The sequence below is a fragment of the Anopheles funestus genome, chromosome 3RL (genome assembly GCF_943734845.2).
Source record: "Anopheles funestus chromosome 3RL, idAnoFuneDA-416_04, whole genome shotgun sequence".
Taxonomy (NCBI): domain Eukaryota; kingdom Metazoa; phylum Arthropoda; class Insecta; order Diptera; family Culicidae; genus Anopheles; species Anopheles funestus.
The window spans coordinates 74,745,800-74,765,533 of NC_064599.1; the positions used below are offsets into that span (position 1 = coordinate 74,745,800).

Below are 19,734 nucleotides of genomic sequence, written 5' to 3' on the forward strand. Positions count from 1 at the left end.
ATACACCGACAGGAATGCGGCTGTCAGTTGGCACGTCGTTGAATCGTGCCGTCCCGTTCGCGCATCGCGATGTGTTTCCGCAACTAACGCCATAGTTAGCGATCTTCTTTTGTCCGTGACCATTTTGATCACACATGTGAGTAGCAACATTCTGCCGGAGTGCGTACCGGAAAAGTGTGTAAATTATGCTGGAGAACGGTCACCGGCAGCACGAAACGATTCGGTTTGCGATGTGGAACACGGGTGCGGTGAATGTTGGACGGTAACGCTATCCGTTTGGCAAAAATTAGTGTAAATTTCGTACACCTTTCCTTCCCCGTGTGCTCTCGCTTGTGTCAAGTCCGCGGTGATGATGATGACGATGGTGCTGGCAGTGGTGGTAGTGGTGGTGGTGGTGTGGTGGTGATGATGATGGTGGCTGGCGCAACAGCGGCAGCCGCAGCAGCTCTCCATCCGAAGGGTTTAAGGGGTGGAAAAGCATGGTGTAATGAAGATGTCCAGCCTGAACCATGAAAGAATTGCAGTGAATTGCCGATGATGTACAAGTTTATGCGGATTTGCTCCCAACGAAAGAAGTTGACACATGGCCACGGGCCTACCACTGCTGCTGCTGTGGGTGCGGTAGCACTATCTACGCGACGACGTCAGTAGATGCCTTCTTGCAGCGCAGTTCGTTGACTGGAGGATCCAACCGAAATTTTACACGGGAATTGACCAACATCAGAAGCGACTGGTGCACTGTTCAATGGTACACCGAGAAGAGGGGATTTTTTTTGCATAGGATTCGTATTTATCGAACGACCTCGACAGCAAGGAACATTTGTATCTTCTGCTTCTTGATAACACACACCTTAAGGCATTATGCAGTTTGCACTGTTCGTGAATGCGGATTTGCCCGTACCAACTTGTTTGTATCTTGCAATCAGTAGGCAAAGAAAATTTTGATCGCTGTAAGCCATGGATAGTTTTGAAAAGGATGCAAAGGGAAAAAGGCACAAAGTTTCGGTATTGTCCAAGATCTAGAATTGTGAAACCGCATCCGGTGTTACACAAAAAAAAACTCTACTACCTTGTGGGTAAGTGCGACCACTCGCAGACACACATACACACACATGTAAGTTCGTCAACGTAATTTTTCGCTTCTTGAGGTAAGCGTCGTGACTCCGCACCAGTTGGAAACAACCACCACCGGGTGAGAAATTGGTGGAAGAAGTACGATACTCTGAAGGTGCACGTTTCCTGTGTTAATTGAATTTTTCTACGATTGCAGCGTGTAAAGCTATCGCAGCTTCTGGGACATAGTGCATCATCGCGTCTGGATAGGGGCGATGTGCGCGAAATTATCATCAAAACCGTATGCAATTCGTTGTTCATATCGAAGCAATAGGAAGCCCAAGTGTCAACAGTTGACGTGGCTACCGCTGCTGCTGCTACTGCTTCTGTGTTGCATGTCATGAAGCGTGGAGCCGGCCGGAATGCCGCAGCATGGCAATAGGAAGTGTTGGTTACTGGTGTGGTTGGGTGATGATGATGATGGTATATGTGTGTGTTTGTGTAAGTGCGTGCAAAATGACGAATGCAGAGTGGTGCTGCATAAAAGAAAAGTGTGCCAAATTGTTCATACATTTTGGAGAAAAGCTTTTGATTTCGTCTCTTGCAGCCAGTACTATCCTTAGAACAATTGTCCAAAGGAATCAGTTATAAAACCATAGGCAGAATATCGTGTACCGTGCGGCAGATTGCGAAAAAGTTGTGCATATTTTTGGACAGCCACGCGACGAATCGCATTGGAGATGGAAGAGCATACCTTTTTTTTCATTGATTTCAATCCACCCGATGGGTCTCTTTCTCTCGTTTCTTCTTTCATCGCTCCGCTCAGTTCATGCACGTGTGCGCTAAAAAGAGATAGCGCTTGTCGCTTTCCTTCTCTTGCTACCTGTACTGGCGATAGGGCGTTTACATGCTTTCTCGAGACGGCAACGGCGACGACGTGCTCTCTGTGTGCCCCAGGTTACAGCGGTCGATGTGTCGGCGAATGTTTCTCCACGCTGCTTACTACCACTACCACTGTACAACCCGGCAAACCGTCGTCAGGAGGAAACAGATCCGCATTTGACTTGACTCTTTTTCACTTGTCATCCCTTTTGGGGGTTTACGCCGGCATGGCTCATCAGGACATCCACGCACACTTCGGATGTGGAAGAATACGTTCAATTTTGAACATTTCACACACCTTGGAAAGTTCTTGTTTGGTACTAGAAATCATGTAAAGCATATAAATCGAAAAATCGTTCCTTCTTCCATCAAAAATCCGTGCGATACGTCGTTGCTTTCATTGACAACAGAAACAAACGTGTCTCGTATCGATGTGGGAAGAAATCCGCATTGCCTTGATTCTGATTCTATTGTACAATTTTACCTCATTTGAGCACGGTGTGACACGGCTCTATTTTTAGGTTATGTTCAACGAAGGTTTCCGTCTTCGATATCAGCTATAAAGGCAATATCGTACTCTGCCCAACTCACCACCGTGTTCTGTGTGTAGTGTCCCGAGTACACGAGAGAAACACGGTACATAAACCATTCGCCTACCTTGTTCCTGGGTGACAAGACGCATTCTTTTAGAAATCTTTTTCCCAAGTAGGCTGATCGATCGTCATTGGAAGTCGCGAAACACGCCGCTCGATACTTGTGCCGGCGACATATGGCATATTTACGAACGCAAGGCTTTTTTTAAAGAGGTCTGTGGCGTCAAAGAATCCACATTGCGTGAGATAAACCTGATGAAAAAGAGCAGAAGATCTCTTCCAGTCGGGAACCGCTTTTGAATCTCGTCGGAAACGATATCAAACCCCAGCAAACAGTTGTTTTTTTTTCTGACGTCCTGCACAAACCGATAAGTAATCAGCAAACACCACCGTTCAATACTGGTTTCCATAGGCTACTGATAAGAGCAACACACATGCTGGTAGTGGTGGTAACCTTTCGGCATCGAACCCAAGTAGCGAAGGGAGTTGTTAAAAAACGAAAACGTGTCATCTTGCATGTGGATTATACACGTCAAACAAAAAAAAACAATACTAATGTCGCGATCCTGTTGTTTTTGGCAGTGACCATCGAAACTTTGCTCATCTGTGTGTCCGATAAAACATTGTTCCTTGTGGTTCCAGTATACTCGTTTCATTTCGAGTAAAGAAGTATTTTTTTACAAATGCTTCTTATGTTACTAATAATAACTGTGTTTTATTTTTCCTTTTTAGTACGGAAGATAAAATATGATAAAAAAAATTTTGTTTGCAAACAATAGCATCACGGGATGTACATATAAATATATATCGCATGATGCAATAAAGTCATACACATGTTAATCTGCACAGTTTATCGCACCATAATTGCATACTACGGAACCGGGCCTCCTGGTTTCGGGAGTGCCCGTACGCGTGCAAATCACGCTAAAAGCGTTGTCGCTTTACCTGAGTGCATTCAGGCGAATTTGCAAGAATTTTGTGCAAGGGAAGCACAACGGTAGTGTGTGCCCTTGACTCGCGCTGTACTCCTAAACTGGCTGTACTCCGATATGATGTACGGGTAAGAGGAGGTAAAACCAGCGCGGCAGTGTATGAACGATCTAAAATTTGCAACGCATTATTGATTTCGGATGATGATGGACCTCTCCGACCACATGTTCCGTGGGGTACAAACATGTTGAGAAAAATGTGGACGGTTTTTTGGTTGGGCAACTAGTGTAGTTTCTATTGTCAATGTGAACAGTACCAGCTCGGTTTGGTCAATGATAACACGCTGCTCGTTGTAGTATCCGTACCGTTCTATCACCACAACGCGCATTCCCGCCAAACCGAATCGTTTTGAAAGACTGTGTGAAACAATCCTGCCGGTGGTAAAACCCCTAAATCCGGTCGGAATCGAACCCCCATTGTCCGAACGATGTTTGTTTTTATTAATGTTTTCTCTATGTTCTTTCAACCCGGCCACAAATACGCAGCGTAAGCAAGATCTTTTACAGATCCATCAGATAACCCGTGCATATACAACTGCATTGTTTGTATATCCAGCATCTGGAGGACCGCGCAGAGGATCTATTGCCTACCGTCGTGTGAAAACACCAGCCACGCCACATTCGGAACACACTCTGGGAATACAACTGCCTTGTCCGCGGTGTTAATACCAGCTAAACAGCAAACGGAAGAACGGTTTATAGCATTTGGTTGTTTTTTCTGTTGTGCTACACACACTTGCTTTCGTGACGCCCTCGAAACCACCACCCCCAATCCAATCAAAATGACTGAAATGGAGGACACTCACTTCGAAACCGCCGATTCCGGCGCATCCCAGACGTTCCCGATGCAGTGTTCCGCGCTGCGTAAAAATGGTCACGTAATGTTGAAGGGCCGACCCTGCAAGATCGTGGAAATGTCAACTTCCAAGACCGGCAAGCACGGTCACGCTAAAGTCCATATGGTTGGAATTGACATCTTCACCGGCAAGAAGTAGGTATCATTTGGGTTTTTTTTGGCAGAAATTCGTACCTACTTTACTAACGCTTTTACATTCTTCCTCGGTTAGGTATGAAGATATTTGCCCGTCAACACACAACATGGACGTCCCAAATGTCAAGCGCGAGGACTATCAGCTGACAGATATTGACGATGGCTTCCTTGTGCTAATGAGCGACAACGGCGACCTGCGTGAAGATCTGAAGATCCCGGAAGGTGAATTGGGTACCCAGCTGCGTTCGGAGTTCGATTCCGGCAAAGAGATTGTCGTAAGTATTTTACTAATCATTTGTTTTTCCGACAATATTTTTGTAATCATTTGTTGTTCCTTACTTTCATTTCAGTGCACCGTCTTGAAATCATGTGGCGAAGAGACTGTGATTGCCATTAAAAACAACACCTCAGGTGATAAAAACTAATACTTCGTTGCCTATCAAACCTATCGACGCAAGAGAGGAGAATCACAAAAGAAGGAAATAATCAGCAGCAACAGCAGCAGCCACAACAGTGACAAAACAGTAATTGGCGGTAGCAGTAGCAACAGCAGCGACAGCAGAAGCAGCAGAAGAAGCATTTTACAGCACATACTACTACCACCACTACTACTACAACTACAACTACTACTACTACTACTCCTCTTGCACACAGCAAGAACATCAAAATTCGCCACCACCTGCAGCTAGAATATATAAAAAAAAAACAAACAAACAAAATCATATTAGCATACCATCGTCTGAGGTTTAATAATAAAAACAAAAGAAAGTATAACCACAACAACAACTACAAGCGAGAGAGGGAAGAGGCGCAGAAATTGTGAAACATGAAACAATGCGGTAACAGTAACAAAATATGCATGATAATGATGGGGCACAACAAGCAAACAGAACAACAACACCGTGCTGCACCGTTGAAAATATAACATCAAAATACTACACAAAAAAATGGGGAAGAAAAAAACCATACGAAAAGAAGAGAAGCATTATTTCTTTTTAAGTGCAAAAATCACATGACGGAAGAGAGAAAGTAAGAATGAACGCGCGCGCAAGATTCGGCCTCGGTGAGTTATGTGTGGAGCTCGAAAAGGGTGGGGAAAAACGGAGCAGCGGGAAGGAAGCGACTGCAAAGACCCACAACTCTACCTTTAACTGCTCCATTAAAATTTGAGATTTGTTTTTTGGGTAATATTGGTGCAACGATAATCGATACCATGAATGCATTTTTTTTCTTATTAATTTCAACTAGATCACAGAGAGAGAGAGAGAGAGAGAGAGAGAGAGAGAGAGAGAGAGAGAGCGAGTGTGTATTTGATAGGGCAGGAATAATAAACTGCATCTCCCTCTTTGTTCTCCCCAACCCGCCCCCCAAAAAACAGAGATATAAGGCACAAGCACACGGAAAACAAGCAAAATGATGTATTGTTAGAAAGAACTTAAGTCGTACACCATTAAAAGAGAACACGCGATCACCACCACCATGTTGTAATACTTGATCTCTCGGCACAGTGCTGGTACACCCGAATGTGCAATTTTGAGATCGATCGTTAACGTGCCGCACTTTATACGTACGGGACATGGTCTTTGTTACACCATCTATAGTTGTTCAAGTCAACGAAAACACCTCCGCTGCGGTGGGGAGGTAGAGATAGTAACAGGAAGTGCATCTAACGAAATGCCCGAAAAAGTAGTGAACACTGAAAGTGTGTGTATGTGTGTGTGTGTGTGAGAGAGAAAGGAAAATAATTAAGGGATGGTACTTGCAGATGTAATTACGACGAATTATGGATACGGAAAACGTTTTTTTGTTTCTTTTCTTTTTGAGATAAAGATAAGAAGAGATGGGTTGCGTGTTTTTGTTTTGTCGTCGTCATTTCTCTTCCAATTGTGTTAATACAAACTTTTGTTTTACATTTTTGGCTTTTCTTTTTTGTAATCCTTCCTTTTCTTTTTTGTTGGCGTATTAAGTGTGCTACAAACAATCATTTATAGGTAAAGCATTTTTTTTTCCACCGTGATCACCATACCAACATTGCGCTTTAATAAAAAGGCATTCGATGTGTGTGTACCTTGTACCAAACACGTGTCGGTTAGCTTTGTGATGCACTTATGGCACGAGTCGACGAAGAACGACTGGTGAAGTGCATACTAATATGCAAATAACCATGTATAATCGAATTCGATCACAATGCGATCACAATGAACGTAACTAACACTAATACCAAATTGTAGAAGTTCGAAGAACCAACATTTTGCGCAGGAATAGTTTGAAAGCCACTAATGCAAAACAATAGTGACGAGAGGGAAACAAAATTGGAAACGATCATACGGTCAATAGTAGCACCTTCAATCCAACAGGAAGTGGAAAACACACACACAAGCTAAAAGATATTCAACAAACACGGTTTACGAAATAATTTCAATGTTACTCAAATATGCTCTTGTTTGTTACGCGTATAATTATGTGCAGGACTAATGGTGAACAAAAACAAGGAAAAAATGCAGAAGCGCAAGAAAACACAGAGAAATGAATGAAATAAAAGAAAATTTAAAACGGAGACAAAAACCATACTCCAATATTTGAAGAAAAAAACACGTCCACGCGCCGCGGATAAATGAAAGTGTGAAGGTTTTGGAAAAACTTTCTCCACTTCTTAAATGTGTGTATGTGTGGTTGTGTAAAATGTATGTGTGTGTGAGTGTGTGTGTGTATGTGAAGATCATCAAAAACTAGGGGAGAAAAGAAATGTTCGGTTTGTGTGAGCTCCCCTTCACTGTTTCCCATCTTTGAATGATTGTAAAACGGTTGTCTGAAAAGAGGAAAAAATAAAGATCGTAAGTAAAGGATGAAACGAAACTCCCAAGAAAGGCAGCAACGAAATGTGGTGTGGTGTACCGTTGAATAATGCAAGCCCGATGCTAAAAACCCCCCCTATTCGTCTCGGTAAGCAAATGTTCTAAAATGGAACAAAAATAAACGACTAAATCTATCAATTTCTTCTAGTAACGTTCTCCTTCTTTTCGTAGCTTTGTTGAACAAAAGTGCTCGGAGAAGAGAAGGAAAACTCACAAGACGCTTAGGGGTGTACATGATGGAAAGCATGAAAGCGGTTGAAGTTAGATGGCGTTGTGTGTTGTACAAGCGTTGGAAAATTGGCAAGAAATATAAACAAAAATGGCAATTGAAAAACGTTGCCACGGGTTTAAGTTCTATTTAAAAGAAAACTAACGACAACAACACACAAAGAACGAAGTGTGGAAATTAAGTAGGATGTTACAAATGAATGGATAAGTGTGTAAAATGCACCGTAAACAATATTACGTTTTTAATCGCGCCCAAAAATGGTTTGGTTTTTATGTTGTGCTTTTCGTACACAGCAGTGCGTAATGCAATCTTTCGCAATGAGTTCGAAATAAGTTGTTTAGTTTGTTGTCTTTGTCTATTCGCCAAAAAAGGGATTTTGTTTGATAAAGTAATAAACGCGCGTCCTTGGCGTCCGGTTAATTCAACGCTTTATGATCTCACGCAAACGGGTGCAATGGGATGCTTATATTTAAAAAAACGAATGATTTAAACACGCTGCACAGATGTGCAAAGTGTAAAGAAAATACATGAATCAAAGATTATTATTAAACGTAAAAAAACACAGAGGAAAACAAAACACAACATAATAGGATAAAGTATAACAAATGAAAACAAAACAACAACAACAACAAAAAAGAAAGATACAAAACAAAAGATGACAAAAAAGAAACCTGATTGTGCTAGGAAAACAAAACATACAAAAAAAACAATGAATGTCACGGACGCGAAGTTGAGATGCGATCGCTTTAGTGTGCGCAGACGAAAACGTAAATTGTATTGGTGGTGAGTACGGTGGGTGATGATGGGTGGCTCGTTTTGAAGGGGTAGAAAATTCAATGAACTAATGTGAAGCGATATCCTTCTGTGCTCGGATCGGAATGATAGATAGGGTGAGAAATTAAAAATTAGGCTCTGATGCTGATGACGAAAGCCAATAATGCGCCCCCGAAATATAAGAGCCGATGTGGGAAACAACAAACAAACAAGAAACCCCAACAGACCGTGTGCCGCAACAAGACTATAGGAAAGTGAACATAAAAATGCTAAAATATATATGTATATGGTATAAAAAAACGAATAGAATGAAACAAATGGTAGCAGTGTAAGAGATTTCCGTTTAAAGCAAACACCCTTTTACTTTCTTTAATAATGAAAATCATTTTTTTACATACTTTCCTATTAATACACTTTACAAAATTATCGAAATAGTAAAGCTATAAAACATGATGTTATTATTTCTACAACTATCATTCATCTTACACATCTTTAACGTCAGCCCACTGGTTTGTTTTAGAACTCGTTAATGCATTTAAAGAAGAGGAACACTTACACAAACACAGAAAACATCATACAAGTCACGCAAACACAAAACAATTGGCGAATTGGAAACACTAACAACCGCAAACAAGAAGAAACTAAACGAAACAATAATTGTAACACAAATTGAAGAAAGAGAAAAGTGAAGAAGTAAAAACAGACAACAACAAAAATAAACAGAAAAAGCTAACAATACAAAATACAAAAAGAGAAAATAATAAAAAACACACACACATCCACACACAACTAATATTAAGAAAGCCCATACTTGTCACCCGTTCCCCCCCCCCCACAAAAATTAAAAGTGAAAATGGTAGAACATACAGGAGCAAATAAATTTGTAAAAGATTTAAGAATATCCAAAAACACAAAAAAAACTAGCCAAAAACCAATTGGAAACAAAATAGTGGAGCAACAAAAATAAGGAAAAATAAGAAAGACTCCAACAAAAACCAGCAAAACATACTATTGGGCGAGAAAACTATAAAAAACCTACATGAGAAAAATTGGATCACAAGAGAGGTGTGTGCAGTTGATAATTTGCGGTGGAAATCATAGGTGACGGTAAACGAATGGATGTGATGACTGAAGTGGAGACAGTTGACCGATGGGGGAAGTATGAAGAGAAGCTTAAAGCATCAATCCTATACCAGCTCAATGTGCGGCAAAAGGAAAATGGGAATTAGTAACGAAAACGGCAAAAAAAATGTTATAGGAAAATACTATTAACAAGAAAAGGAAGAAAGAGAAAGAGAGAGAAAGCGCGAGAAACATTTTCATGCAAGCCAAACCAGCATAGAATGAACTGAAAGAGCGGTAACTGATCAAGCAAGCAGTAACGAGGGCATACGGGGGAAAAAGAAACACACCTAATGAACAAAACTTTGAAAAAGATTAGCAAACGGCCCACGAAACCGACAACCCATGAATGTAAAACCCCTGGAGCATATTAATGCGATAACACAAAAAAAAGAGAAACAAACGGAAGAAACGATACAAAAAGGAAAAATAAACCAATCGCTCTCAAAACGACCAACAGCCGAATGTTTCGTTCTTATTCGCGCTACGAAAAAACCTCGGTTAAAACACAGTAACCATCACACAAAAACAACAACGTACAGTCGGTATGAATGATTTATTTTAAGCAACACAACTTTATCGCTCTTCTCTAAACATCAAACTCGATCTTAGTATCCGTTGATAGTAACTCATCAGCCTGCTTAATACGTTGCTGCAGCAACTGTACCTGTTCGTCCGGTAGTTGCCCGTGCGACATGCTGCCGCGTGCGAGAAAATGGTGCATAAACAGCCTTATGCCATCCTTGAACGATTTAAGCTTATTGCTTGCCGAAATGCGACTAAACACCTGCAAACACTTATTCTCGTCCTCGAGCAGCAACAGGCCCAGCATGATCTGACGCATCAGCCGCAAATTAACCTTATCGATCTCGGCAAACTCAATCACCTTCAGACAGGACAGTGCAAGCCCACCTTCCGCAATCAGGTGCGTTATAAACCGGGCCAGGTTGCGAACTTGCTGCTGGTGCTGTAGTGCATGAATTTCCTTCAACCGATCCCACAGTGCGTACTGGATGGCTAGCTGATAGCGACGATCAAAATCACAAAACTTCTGCGACAGCACACTGTAGTACGGGTTGTACTCCTTCTCTGCCAGGCTGCAGTGAATGATGACGGATACCACTACGCGCAGGTCCTTAATCGCAAGCCGGAGCAGCTTCTCGAACGCATCGAGATAATCTTCCGCGCTCATTACGATGCAAAACACGTTTCGCCGATCGTCCGTATTCATTCGTTGTTGACGGGCAAGTTCCAGCAACTGCGCACTGTACTGTCCTTCTGCTGAAGCGGACGCATTTGTACCGGCAGCAGCGGAGGAAGGAAGCTCCTTATTGCCAAGCCAGGCAGAACCAACCAGCCACCATTTGCCACGCTCCGGTATGTTAATGATATCCTCTATTCCGATGTTTAACGTCGAAACGTACTTCCCGCTCGTGATCATGCCTTTGAGCAGCTTGCGAAAATGTTCCACCAGCGTCGGATCGTACTGGGGTATTTTGTTCATGTTATTGTTTTTCACTGCCAGCAGAGTTTCCAGCATAAATTTTACTCGCGTGCTGAAACAAAAGAATCCGTCGTACGCAAGGTGTGAATTCAAAATTTATCGCAACCATTTTTTCTCTCTCACAACTTACTCATTCTTTAGCTCGTCCGGTGCATTAGCGGCCTTTTTCTGTATCGTGATAATCAGATCCTTTAACGCCAACGGATCATCCTTGCGCAGCATGAAACCGACCGAACGCAGCACTAGCAAAATGCATTCGACCGCTTTCTCGTTAAAGCAGCCAATCAGCTTCTGCATCACCTCGTGCACCATTTTACATTTCACGATGTCGAACGTGTACAGATGGCACATTAGCTGCACACAGTTGTCCAACTCCTTCGCTTCGTTGGCGATCGTTTCGATCCGTTTGTGCAATTCCAGAAACCGTTCCACAATCGTCTCGAGAAAATGGGAACCAACTTCGCTGCCTACGTTCGCGTGCAGTATGGCCACCAGCAGCATGTGTTCGAGCACCATCCGTTCGGGTGTTAGCGTCGGTACAACCGTTGCCTCCAGTATCAGTGTCGTTAGTGTACTGTTCATGTCGTAGCGTGAATTTTGCATGTACAGATTGTCGAGCGTGATCGAAATACGGTGCACGTTCGATTCAGCCAAACGATTGATTTGACCCTTCAGCTGGCGTTTGAGACGTTGCAGCTTTTCCTGTTGCTTCGGATCAGCCGATTTTCCTTTCGCGATCTGTTCCGCTTCCAGCTTGGCACGCATGTGTGGTGGTACGTATTTGCCACCGGTTCCACCAGCACTTTCCTCCTTAATGATGTTGCCCGCTTTGTCTCGCTTTCGACCGTAAATATCCTCCCAGGTTCCATCATCGTTGGACGGGGATTTCTTTTCATCGTTGGAGAGTTCATCCGAATCAGATCCTCCATCCTCGAGCAGTTCGTCCAATCCATCATCATCTTCTTCGTCAAAATCATCTTCATCGTCTTCATCGAAACTTGGTTCCTCTTCCGAATCGGAGGTAGGTTTGTGTTTAACCGCTTTTTTCGAATCTTTTTTACCAGATTCTTTCCCATTTTTCGATTGCTTCTCCTTGTTGGGTTTCAACAAAACGAAACGTCCCGCACCTTCATCATGCGTTTCTTTTTTACTTTGTTTACTTGCCATTTTCCCATCTAGCATGCTGCTGCTGCTACTTAGATCCTCATCTTCACTTTCTTCATCATCAAACTCATCATCGTCATCATAATCATCTTCCTCCTCGGAATCACTTTCGGGTTGTTTTCCTTTTTTGCTTTTCTTTGCTGTGCTTTCACCAGATGCAAACTTTACTCGTTTTGCGTTTTTCCGGTCAGCTTCATTTTGGGGCCCGTCCGAATCATCTTCATCCGAATCGTACAGCTCATCATTTTCCGAGTAATCATCATCGACGTTATCGTCCCGTTCTATTTCCATCTCCGAATCATACTCACCCAAATCGTCCATCTCGTCCAACCCGAAATATTTCTCCTCAATTTTTTTCAACTTTTCAACCCGATGCTTTTCCTTTGGCGATATTTTCTTTCGCTTCTTGCTAGTACGGGACGACTGGTCGTCACTTTTCATCGGTTCATCGGCTAAATCACCTCCTACCGCTTGCTTTAGATCTTCTGCAAATTCATCCGAAGAGTTTTCTTCCAGTTCGGCCGCTTCCTTTGCCGCTTCGTACATTTTGCGTATGCTATCGTCGGTGCACAATTCCAGCGCATAATCGAGCCCATCGTTGAAGCTTTTCGGTACGCCTTCCTTATTTTTGCGCCGGTTTATCTTTAACAGCTTTTCGTACTTTTGTATGATCCTATCATCGTCCTCGTTTGCCGCTTCGAGCTGTTTGACACGGTTCAATTTTAGGCCTTCCTCATACCGGCGCAGCTCCTTCATTTCTTTCGCCCGATCCACATCCAGCTGGCTGGCGAAAGAATTCTTTTTCCCTTTCCCTGCCGAAGGTGGTGCCGAAGGTTTTGCTTCCTCTTCCTGATCGCTAAAGTCGGACGGAATCTCTTCGTCTTCAAAATCCTCCGGCTCGTCTTCGGAATTATCCTGTTCATATTTACCGCGTTTTTTGTGCGTTTCGAAATTATTATCAGCCGCACTTTGTTGACGTTCTTTGCGACTGCGATTGTGATAGTTGAATCGATTTATTTTTTTCTGTGCCCGCTTTTCCTTACGCAAATCTTTACGTGTTTTTATCTGTGGAACTACTTTGCTGTTGCGACCATTGCGTCCCACCTTGCCTTGGCGAACGTTTTTAGGAGGACGGCTACTGCAGGTGAGAGAAAAGACAGTTATGAAGTGGACAAGGGAAAGTCTACGTACCACTTACCGAACTTTCATGTTGTTCAGATTAGTTAAAACTAGCGATATAAGCACATTTATCACCAAATTTCTACGGGATGAAATGAATAGATAACTTTGATTTGTAATATAAACAACGTGAGCCGGTTGTTATGACGGTTCTCAGCACGTGTGCAATGTCAAGATGTACATAAGAGGGTGGTTTTATCACTGGAATGGCAGACATAAAAGGCTAATTTATAAAATTAACTGAAAATATTGCACTAAAAAAGTATTATCTACTGATATGTTATATTATTATACGATTTAAACAATAAAAAATGAATTTTTACATGAACGAAATGTCTCTTTTTTAATCTCCTATCGTTACCTTGGTCCTTAACGTCAAAACGTGTGCTGACAGCGGGCGGATCAAAATTTTGCAGGCTCCCAGCAGAGTCGCAAACTCTCTGGCGAAGATTTTGTCTTGTATTGAGTCGTCGTTAAACTACAATGATCCATAAGTAAGGTCCCTAGCTCTAGTACGGATTGGTAAAAGAACGGAAGCATAAAATGGCACAATTGCTTCGTGGATGGTCGAGGTAAGTGAGCAAAAAAAACGGGCCTCACAGTCGAGCTGTTGTCACCAGGCACACCGCGCTTGCCTATGAGCTCATATGGGACGTTATGTAAAGTTTATTGATTTTTTGTTTTTACTTTCATTGTGTTTGCGTGGTGTGTCGACGTCGATCCATCGGATGCTGAAAACCACAACCGATGCCAAAATGATGCTGTTACCAAATGTGACGTGGATTGGCGGATGTAGCATCGATCCTCGCTTCAAACACATTCGCCCGGTCGTGTACACGGTGAGCCGGGTGAACTTTTCCGGTTTCACGACCGGAAATACTAGCGGCGGCAATGGCACTGGAAACGGTGGTAGCAACCATTCTACGGCATGGTCGCGGTACAACTATTACCGGCAGCAAGAATTCCTAAGACCACCGAACGCGAGCGGTTGGCAATATTATGGCCAGCAGCGTAACTATGGCATGCTAATAGGGCGCGTTTTAAGAGGTGTTCTGAAGCTGCGCTATCTGGTGCTGGGCAGTGCTATCGGTGGTGGTGTTACGCTTAACAAACGGTACGAAGAATGGAAGGATGGTCTGCCGGACATGAAATGGCTGGAGGAAGTTCTGCCCGACAATGAGAAATGGGCTGGCTTTACGAAAAATCTCCTCGCTGTAAAGGACGCCGTAAAAGACTCCATCGAAATAGGTAACACGCGATGGTGCTAGTAAATGGAGATCGCTTAACATTAAATTTGCAAAATGTGATCACATTTTAGATCCTCGGATAAAGCAGCTTAGCGAGCATAAGCTAAACGAATGGCGACAATGGTTTGATCAGCGCCTTGACAATGCGATCGAGGCAGCAGAAACACAACAGAATCCACAGATCGAGAGTAAGTAAATCTTCCAAATGTGTATCTTCCGTTATCAACCCCAGTGCTCAAGAATGATTAAATGTAGTTATGCTATTCTTGCTTCAATGTCCATGAAAAGCTCGCTGGTTATCGGTCCAGTGTCTTTATAAAGCAATGTATTAACTGAATATTAATTGTATAATCTCTTTTCAATAATCAAAAACAGCTCAAAAGCCAAACAGCTCACATTTCATCTATAAAATCAATAAAAATTGCGGTTCGTTACGCATCGATAGTAAAGATAACGGTTAAAGAAATGTAGCGTTCGCTTATTTCCCCACATTAAAGCAGAACATTCTCATTTTAGTCGATGTTTTATTCATATTTCTTTTACAACATTGATGAACCGCAAATCTCATCATCTTCTTTCATCCGTTCCCCTCGTACATCGCCAATCCTACCGGGTACCGGTGTAACCGAAACTTAATGCCGCGTTTAATCGAAATTCTTTTTTTTTCTCTCCCTCTCTCTCTCTTTTTCTTTCTTTGGCTTCTAGGTTCCTTCCAGAATCTTTCAGAATTTATTTCTGAGCTATACGGAGGTAAAGCGAGATATAGTTAAAACATTTTACATGTGCATAGGATAACTGCATAGTAGATGCCTAAACAAACAAATAATTGTTGTAGCGATATCTAATTTAGTCATTCTTGAAAAGTATTGGTTGTTAAGCTTTATGCAGCACCGTGTTACATTGAATTTAGCCAAAAAAGTTTTTTTTTAATTTTCCCATTTTCTTCCTTTCCTTTGCATGCCACTGTAGCTACCAAAGAGGAGCTAAAAGCGAAAAATACCGTAAACGCAAAAGGTCTTAATGCTGACGAAAGTCGTAAACGGGTCGACACGCTGCAGGCGCAGGTCGATTCACTGCAGACGGAAATCATGAACGTGCAGCTAAAATACCAGCGCGAGGTGGAAAAGCTAGAAAAAGAGAACCGTGACCTACGGCAGCAATATCTGATAATGCGAACGAACCGCAAACAACCGACCAAAAAGCGCATAAAGAAATCGCTCATCGACATGTACTCGGAGGTGCTGGACGAACTGTCCGGCTATGATACGAGCTACACCACAGCGGATCATCTACCGCGCGTAGTGGTGGTCGGTGATCAGAGCAGTGGCAAAACGTCGGTGCTGGAATCGATCGCTCAGGCACGTATCTTTCCGCGTGGCAGCGGTGAAATGATGACCCGGGCACCGGTGAAGGTGACGCTATCGGAAGGACCGTACCATGTGGCACAGTTTCGCGATTCGGAGCGTGAGTACGATCTGACGAAGGAAAGCGATCTGGCGGAGCTGCGGCGTGACGTGGAGATACGGATGCGCAATTCGGTGCGTGGTGGCAAAACCGTCAGCATGGATGTGATCTCGATGACGGTGAAGGGACCGGGACTGCAGCGTATGGTGCTGGTCGATCTTCCCGGTATCATCTCGACGCAAACCGTCGATATGGCACCGGATACACGCGATCAAATCAAGCATATGACCGAACACTACATGAGCAATCCGAATGCGATCATTCTGTGCATCCAGGTAAGAGTTGTTGGACGAATAGTATATAGAGAGGCAACAGAAAATTATCTTAATACACCACATTTTTATTAGGATGGTTCGGTAGATGCGGAACGTAGCAACGTAACGGATCTCGTATCACAGTGCGATCCGCTCGGCAAACGAACGATCTTCGTGCTGACGAAGGTGGATTTGGCCGAAGATCTGGCAGATCCAAATCGCATACGAAAGATACTTTCCGGCAAACTGTTCCCGATGAAGGCGCTCGGATACTTTGCCGTAGTGACGGGACGGGGCCGCAAAGACGATAGCATTGAAACGATACGCGAATATGAGGAAAAGTTTTTCAAAAACTCCAAACTATTCCAGTAGGTGTTTGCGAAAACATGAACCATTCCGTCGGTTAACGGTTGCACGGGCTTTTTTTTTCTTTTCCAACAGAAGTGGCGTCACAATGTCCCATCAGGTGACAACGAGGAACCTTAGTCTAGCTGTGGCCGATCGTTTCTGGAAGATGGTACGTGAAACGATCGAACAACAAGCGGATGCGTTTAAAGCGACACGCTTTAATTTAGAAACGGAATGGAAAAACAATTTCCCAAGGTATGGAGGGATTTAATTCCTTCACAATTGATTAAAATTATTTTAATATTGATAAATCCTTTTCGTCTTGTAGGTTGCGCGAATCCGGTCGTGATGAACTGTTCGAAAAGGCCAAAGGTGAAGTGCTGGATGAGGTCGTCAACTTGTCGCAAGTATCTGCCAAAAAGTGGGAAGAACTGATGAACAGTAAGCTGTGGGAAAAGTTGTCCAGCTACGTGTTTGAAAACATCTACCTTCCCGCCGCTCAGTCCGGTTCGCAAAGTAAGCGATGGATTTTATGTTTTCTCACTCAAACCACGGGTTAACGGAGTTCCTTGTTTTTCTTACATCAGATTCATTCAACACAATGGTCGACATTAAGCTACGCCAGTGGGCGGAACAGGCACTGCCGGCGAAATCTGTTGAAGCCGGTTGGGAAGCGCTTCAAAAAGAATTCCAACACCTCATGGAGGTAGCGCGCCGAACACCGGATCATGACGATTTGTACGATAATTTGAAGAGTGCCGTCATCGATGAAGCCATTCGTAGGCACACCTGGGAAGATAAAGCGATCGATATGCTGCGTGTGATACAGCTCAACACGCTGGAAGATCGAAGCGTACACGACAAGCAGGAGTGGGATCAGGCGGTACGCTTCTTCGAAGCATCCGTGAAGGAAAAGCTACAGGCGACGGAAAAAACAATCGGTGAAATGTTTGGTCCTTCCACCAGTCAGAAGTGGCTCCACTGGCGTTCATCCACGGAGGAGCAGAACAAACGGCGGCATGTGAAGTCGGAGCTGGACAAAATACTCGACAGCGATTCGAAACATTCGCCCACACTCAGCTATGACGAGCTGACAACGGTGCGGAAAAATCTGCAACGGTGCAACGTGGAGGTAGAGACCGATTACATCCGTGAGACGTGGTATCCAATTTACAGGCGGTAAGATAAACGATCGTTTTGATATTGAACAGCGTTTTTAGTGAACTGTTTCTCTCACTTTTTCGTAGGCATTTCCTTAAGCAAGCGTTGAATCGGGCGTACGATTGCCGGAAGGCATACTACCTGTACTCGCAGCAGGGCAACGATTGTGAGGTGAACTGTAGCGATGTGGTACTGTTCTGGCGCATCCAGCAGGTCATCAAGGTGACGGCTAATGCACTCCGCCAGCAAGTAATCAACCGCGAGGCACGCCGCTTAGATAAGGAAATCAAGGAAGTGTTGGATGAGTACGGTGAAGATGACGAGAAGAAACTGCAACTGCTCACAGGCAAACGTGTACAGCTGGCAGAGGAACTGAGTACGTATACTTGCTCATCGAAATTGAATTGTCCCAAAAAGGTAGATGTTTGAAAACTCTGTTCTCCCATTTTTTTTTTCAGTTCGTGTACGACAGATTCAGGAAAAGTTGGAAGAGTTTATAAACGCTCTTAATCTAGAAAAGTAAAATGTTCTACGTAGCTAGTCGATACAACACACTCTTCGTGGAATATTATTCGGTCACCGGATTCGGTTCTGTGGTTTTGCTCCGTTTAAACGCACTCGAGCAAAAGGAACCGTCACCACCGTCAACAGTGTTATTTATTTGAGCTTGCACGCTCGGCCACGAGTTCTGCCAGCCGGAAATCAGCAATCCGTTGTACGCGACGCTGTGTACTGCTGCAACAATTCCGCTAACGCCAAGCCCCACACCCCAAAAACTCCCCAATCACAACGAACAGAAAGTATTGTCGTGCATAATTCACTGTTGTCACTGTTACTTTCTGCCTGCACTCATTTATCATGCATGATTCATTTGTGGGAAATATAATTTAATTTCATTCTTTGCTACACCGGTGTGACGAGCTAACGAGAAGGCTGGTGCGTAACGACGCTTCAAACTGCTCTTGTTGCGCAGTGCTGGATCGCACAAATCGATCATTTATTATCGCGTATCGCGCTTATGTGATGAAGCAGAAAAGTGAACGGCAAAGTAAATTGGAACTTCGAGTACTTGAAATACATGTAACTGGAAATTAACCACCGGTAGTTCTTGTCCACACGTCTTGCCTATGTTAAGAAGTTTATGGAAGTATCCGGGACACTAATAAATCTTCCACTCATGATGACGAATTTGCACTTGAAAAGAAACACGACTGGTTTTCGGGAATTTCTGGACGAGGAAAAAAATCCTGTAGAATTACAGAGTACATATGAAATTCAGATGACATAGAACTTCATACTGTCAGGACTTTCAGGTGAATTGCTTAAACATATCTCTTCATATGGTCAAGTAAATATCTTCTATACATGCAGAGAATCAACTTCTTGCCAGGAAGTCGTTTATTTCTGGGAAGGAACTGAAGCATTGGTTCCCAATGTTTACGTCTTCTCATGTGTATCTGGATACATTAAGCCTTTGAGGATATGAGTATCAAAAGAATATTAGAAGAACTCATTGTTATCCTCTAATTACTTCCCCAATTAATCAATCTGTCTTCCCCAATCATTCTCAAGATCTCAGTTCAATCACTCTCTCTCTCACGAAGAATAATTGGTCTAGTTCAGGGGCCTCCAAACTTTTTAGATGGTGGGCTGCATTGAATGGAATAGCCACAGCTGAGGGCCAATCTCGGGATCTCCCGGGAGGGCCATAGTTTGGAGACTCCTGGTCCAGTTGCTGAGCTTTCGTTGCTTTAAATTCTTTCCAATAATCTTAAGAATCTAGACATGAGTTACCACAGCTCGTCTAATGTCACGGGTGATCGACAATTGTAGCGAACACCCAGGATTTTATGTCACTGGTGCATAACATGTAGCAGATTTAAGTCTCCATGAACGACGACTCTCTTCATGGAACCTTCTCGCTA

The 19,734-nt window shown here is 43.2% G+C and overlaps 3 protein-coding genes across 5 annotated transcripts; 2 read left to right on the forward strand and 1 right to left on the reverse strand.

Annotated features, from left to right (window-relative positions):
* The first annotated feature begins 5 nt into the window (after window positions 1-5).
* On the forward strand, window positions 6-6,743 carry LOC125767098 (eukaryotic translation initiation factor 5A). Of its 2 annotated transcripts, none has more exons than XM_049433359.1 (4): window positions 6-136; window positions 4,004-4,508; window positions 4,585-4,783; window positions 4,859-6,743. In XM_049433359.1, exons 2-4 carry the CDS (start codon window positions 4,300-4,302, stop codon window positions 4,931-4,933), a joined length of 483 nt encoding a protein of 160 aa, XP_049289316.1. In that variant the 5' UTR covers window positions 6-136; window positions 4,004-4,299; the 3' UTR covers window positions 4,934-6,743. The 2 variants fall into 2 exon arrangements, with proteins under 2 accessions (XP_049289316.1, XP_049289317.1); XM_049433360.1 differs by having other exon boundaries at window positions 83-174.
* Window positions 6,744-10,030: 3,287 nt separating this feature from the next.
* On the reverse strand, window positions 10,031-13,517 carry LOC125766966 (nucleolar MIF4G domain-containing protein 1 homolog). Its single transcript, XM_049433112.1, has 3 exons — window positions 13,355-13,517; window positions 11,123-13,294; window positions 10,031-11,044 (listed from the first exon to the last, which is right to left on the reverse strand). The coding sequence occupies exons 1-3, from the start codon at window positions 13,363-13,365 to the stop codon at window positions 10,078-10,080; spliced, it is 3,150 nt and encodes a 1,049-aa protein (XP_049289069.1). The 5' UTR covers window positions 13,366-13,517; the 3' UTR covers window positions 10,031-10,077.
* A 184-nt stretch (window positions 13,518-13,701) lies between these two features.
* Window positions 13,702-18,904, forward strand: LOC125766970 (dynamin-like 120 kDa protein, mitochondrial). Of its 2 annotated transcripts, XM_049433122.1 has the most exons (11): window positions 13,702-13,907; window positions 14,132-14,583; window positions 14,654-14,770; window positions 15,288-15,332; window positions 15,552-16,321; window positions 16,394-16,668; window positions 16,742-16,903; window positions 16,977-17,164; window positions 17,236-17,827; window positions 17,896-18,185; window positions 18,268-18,904. In XM_049433122.1, the coding sequence occupies exons 1-11, from the start codon at window positions 13,879-13,881 to the stop codon at window positions 18,330-18,332; spliced, it is 2,985 nt and encodes a 994-aa protein (XP_049289079.1). In that variant the 5' UTR covers window positions 13,702-13,878; the 3' UTR covers window positions 18,333-18,904. The 2 variants fall into 2 exon arrangements, with proteins under 2 accessions (XP_049289079.1, XP_049289080.1); XM_049433123.1 differs by lacking the exon at window positions 15,288-15,332.
* Window positions 18,905-19,734: the final 830 nt, after the last annotated feature.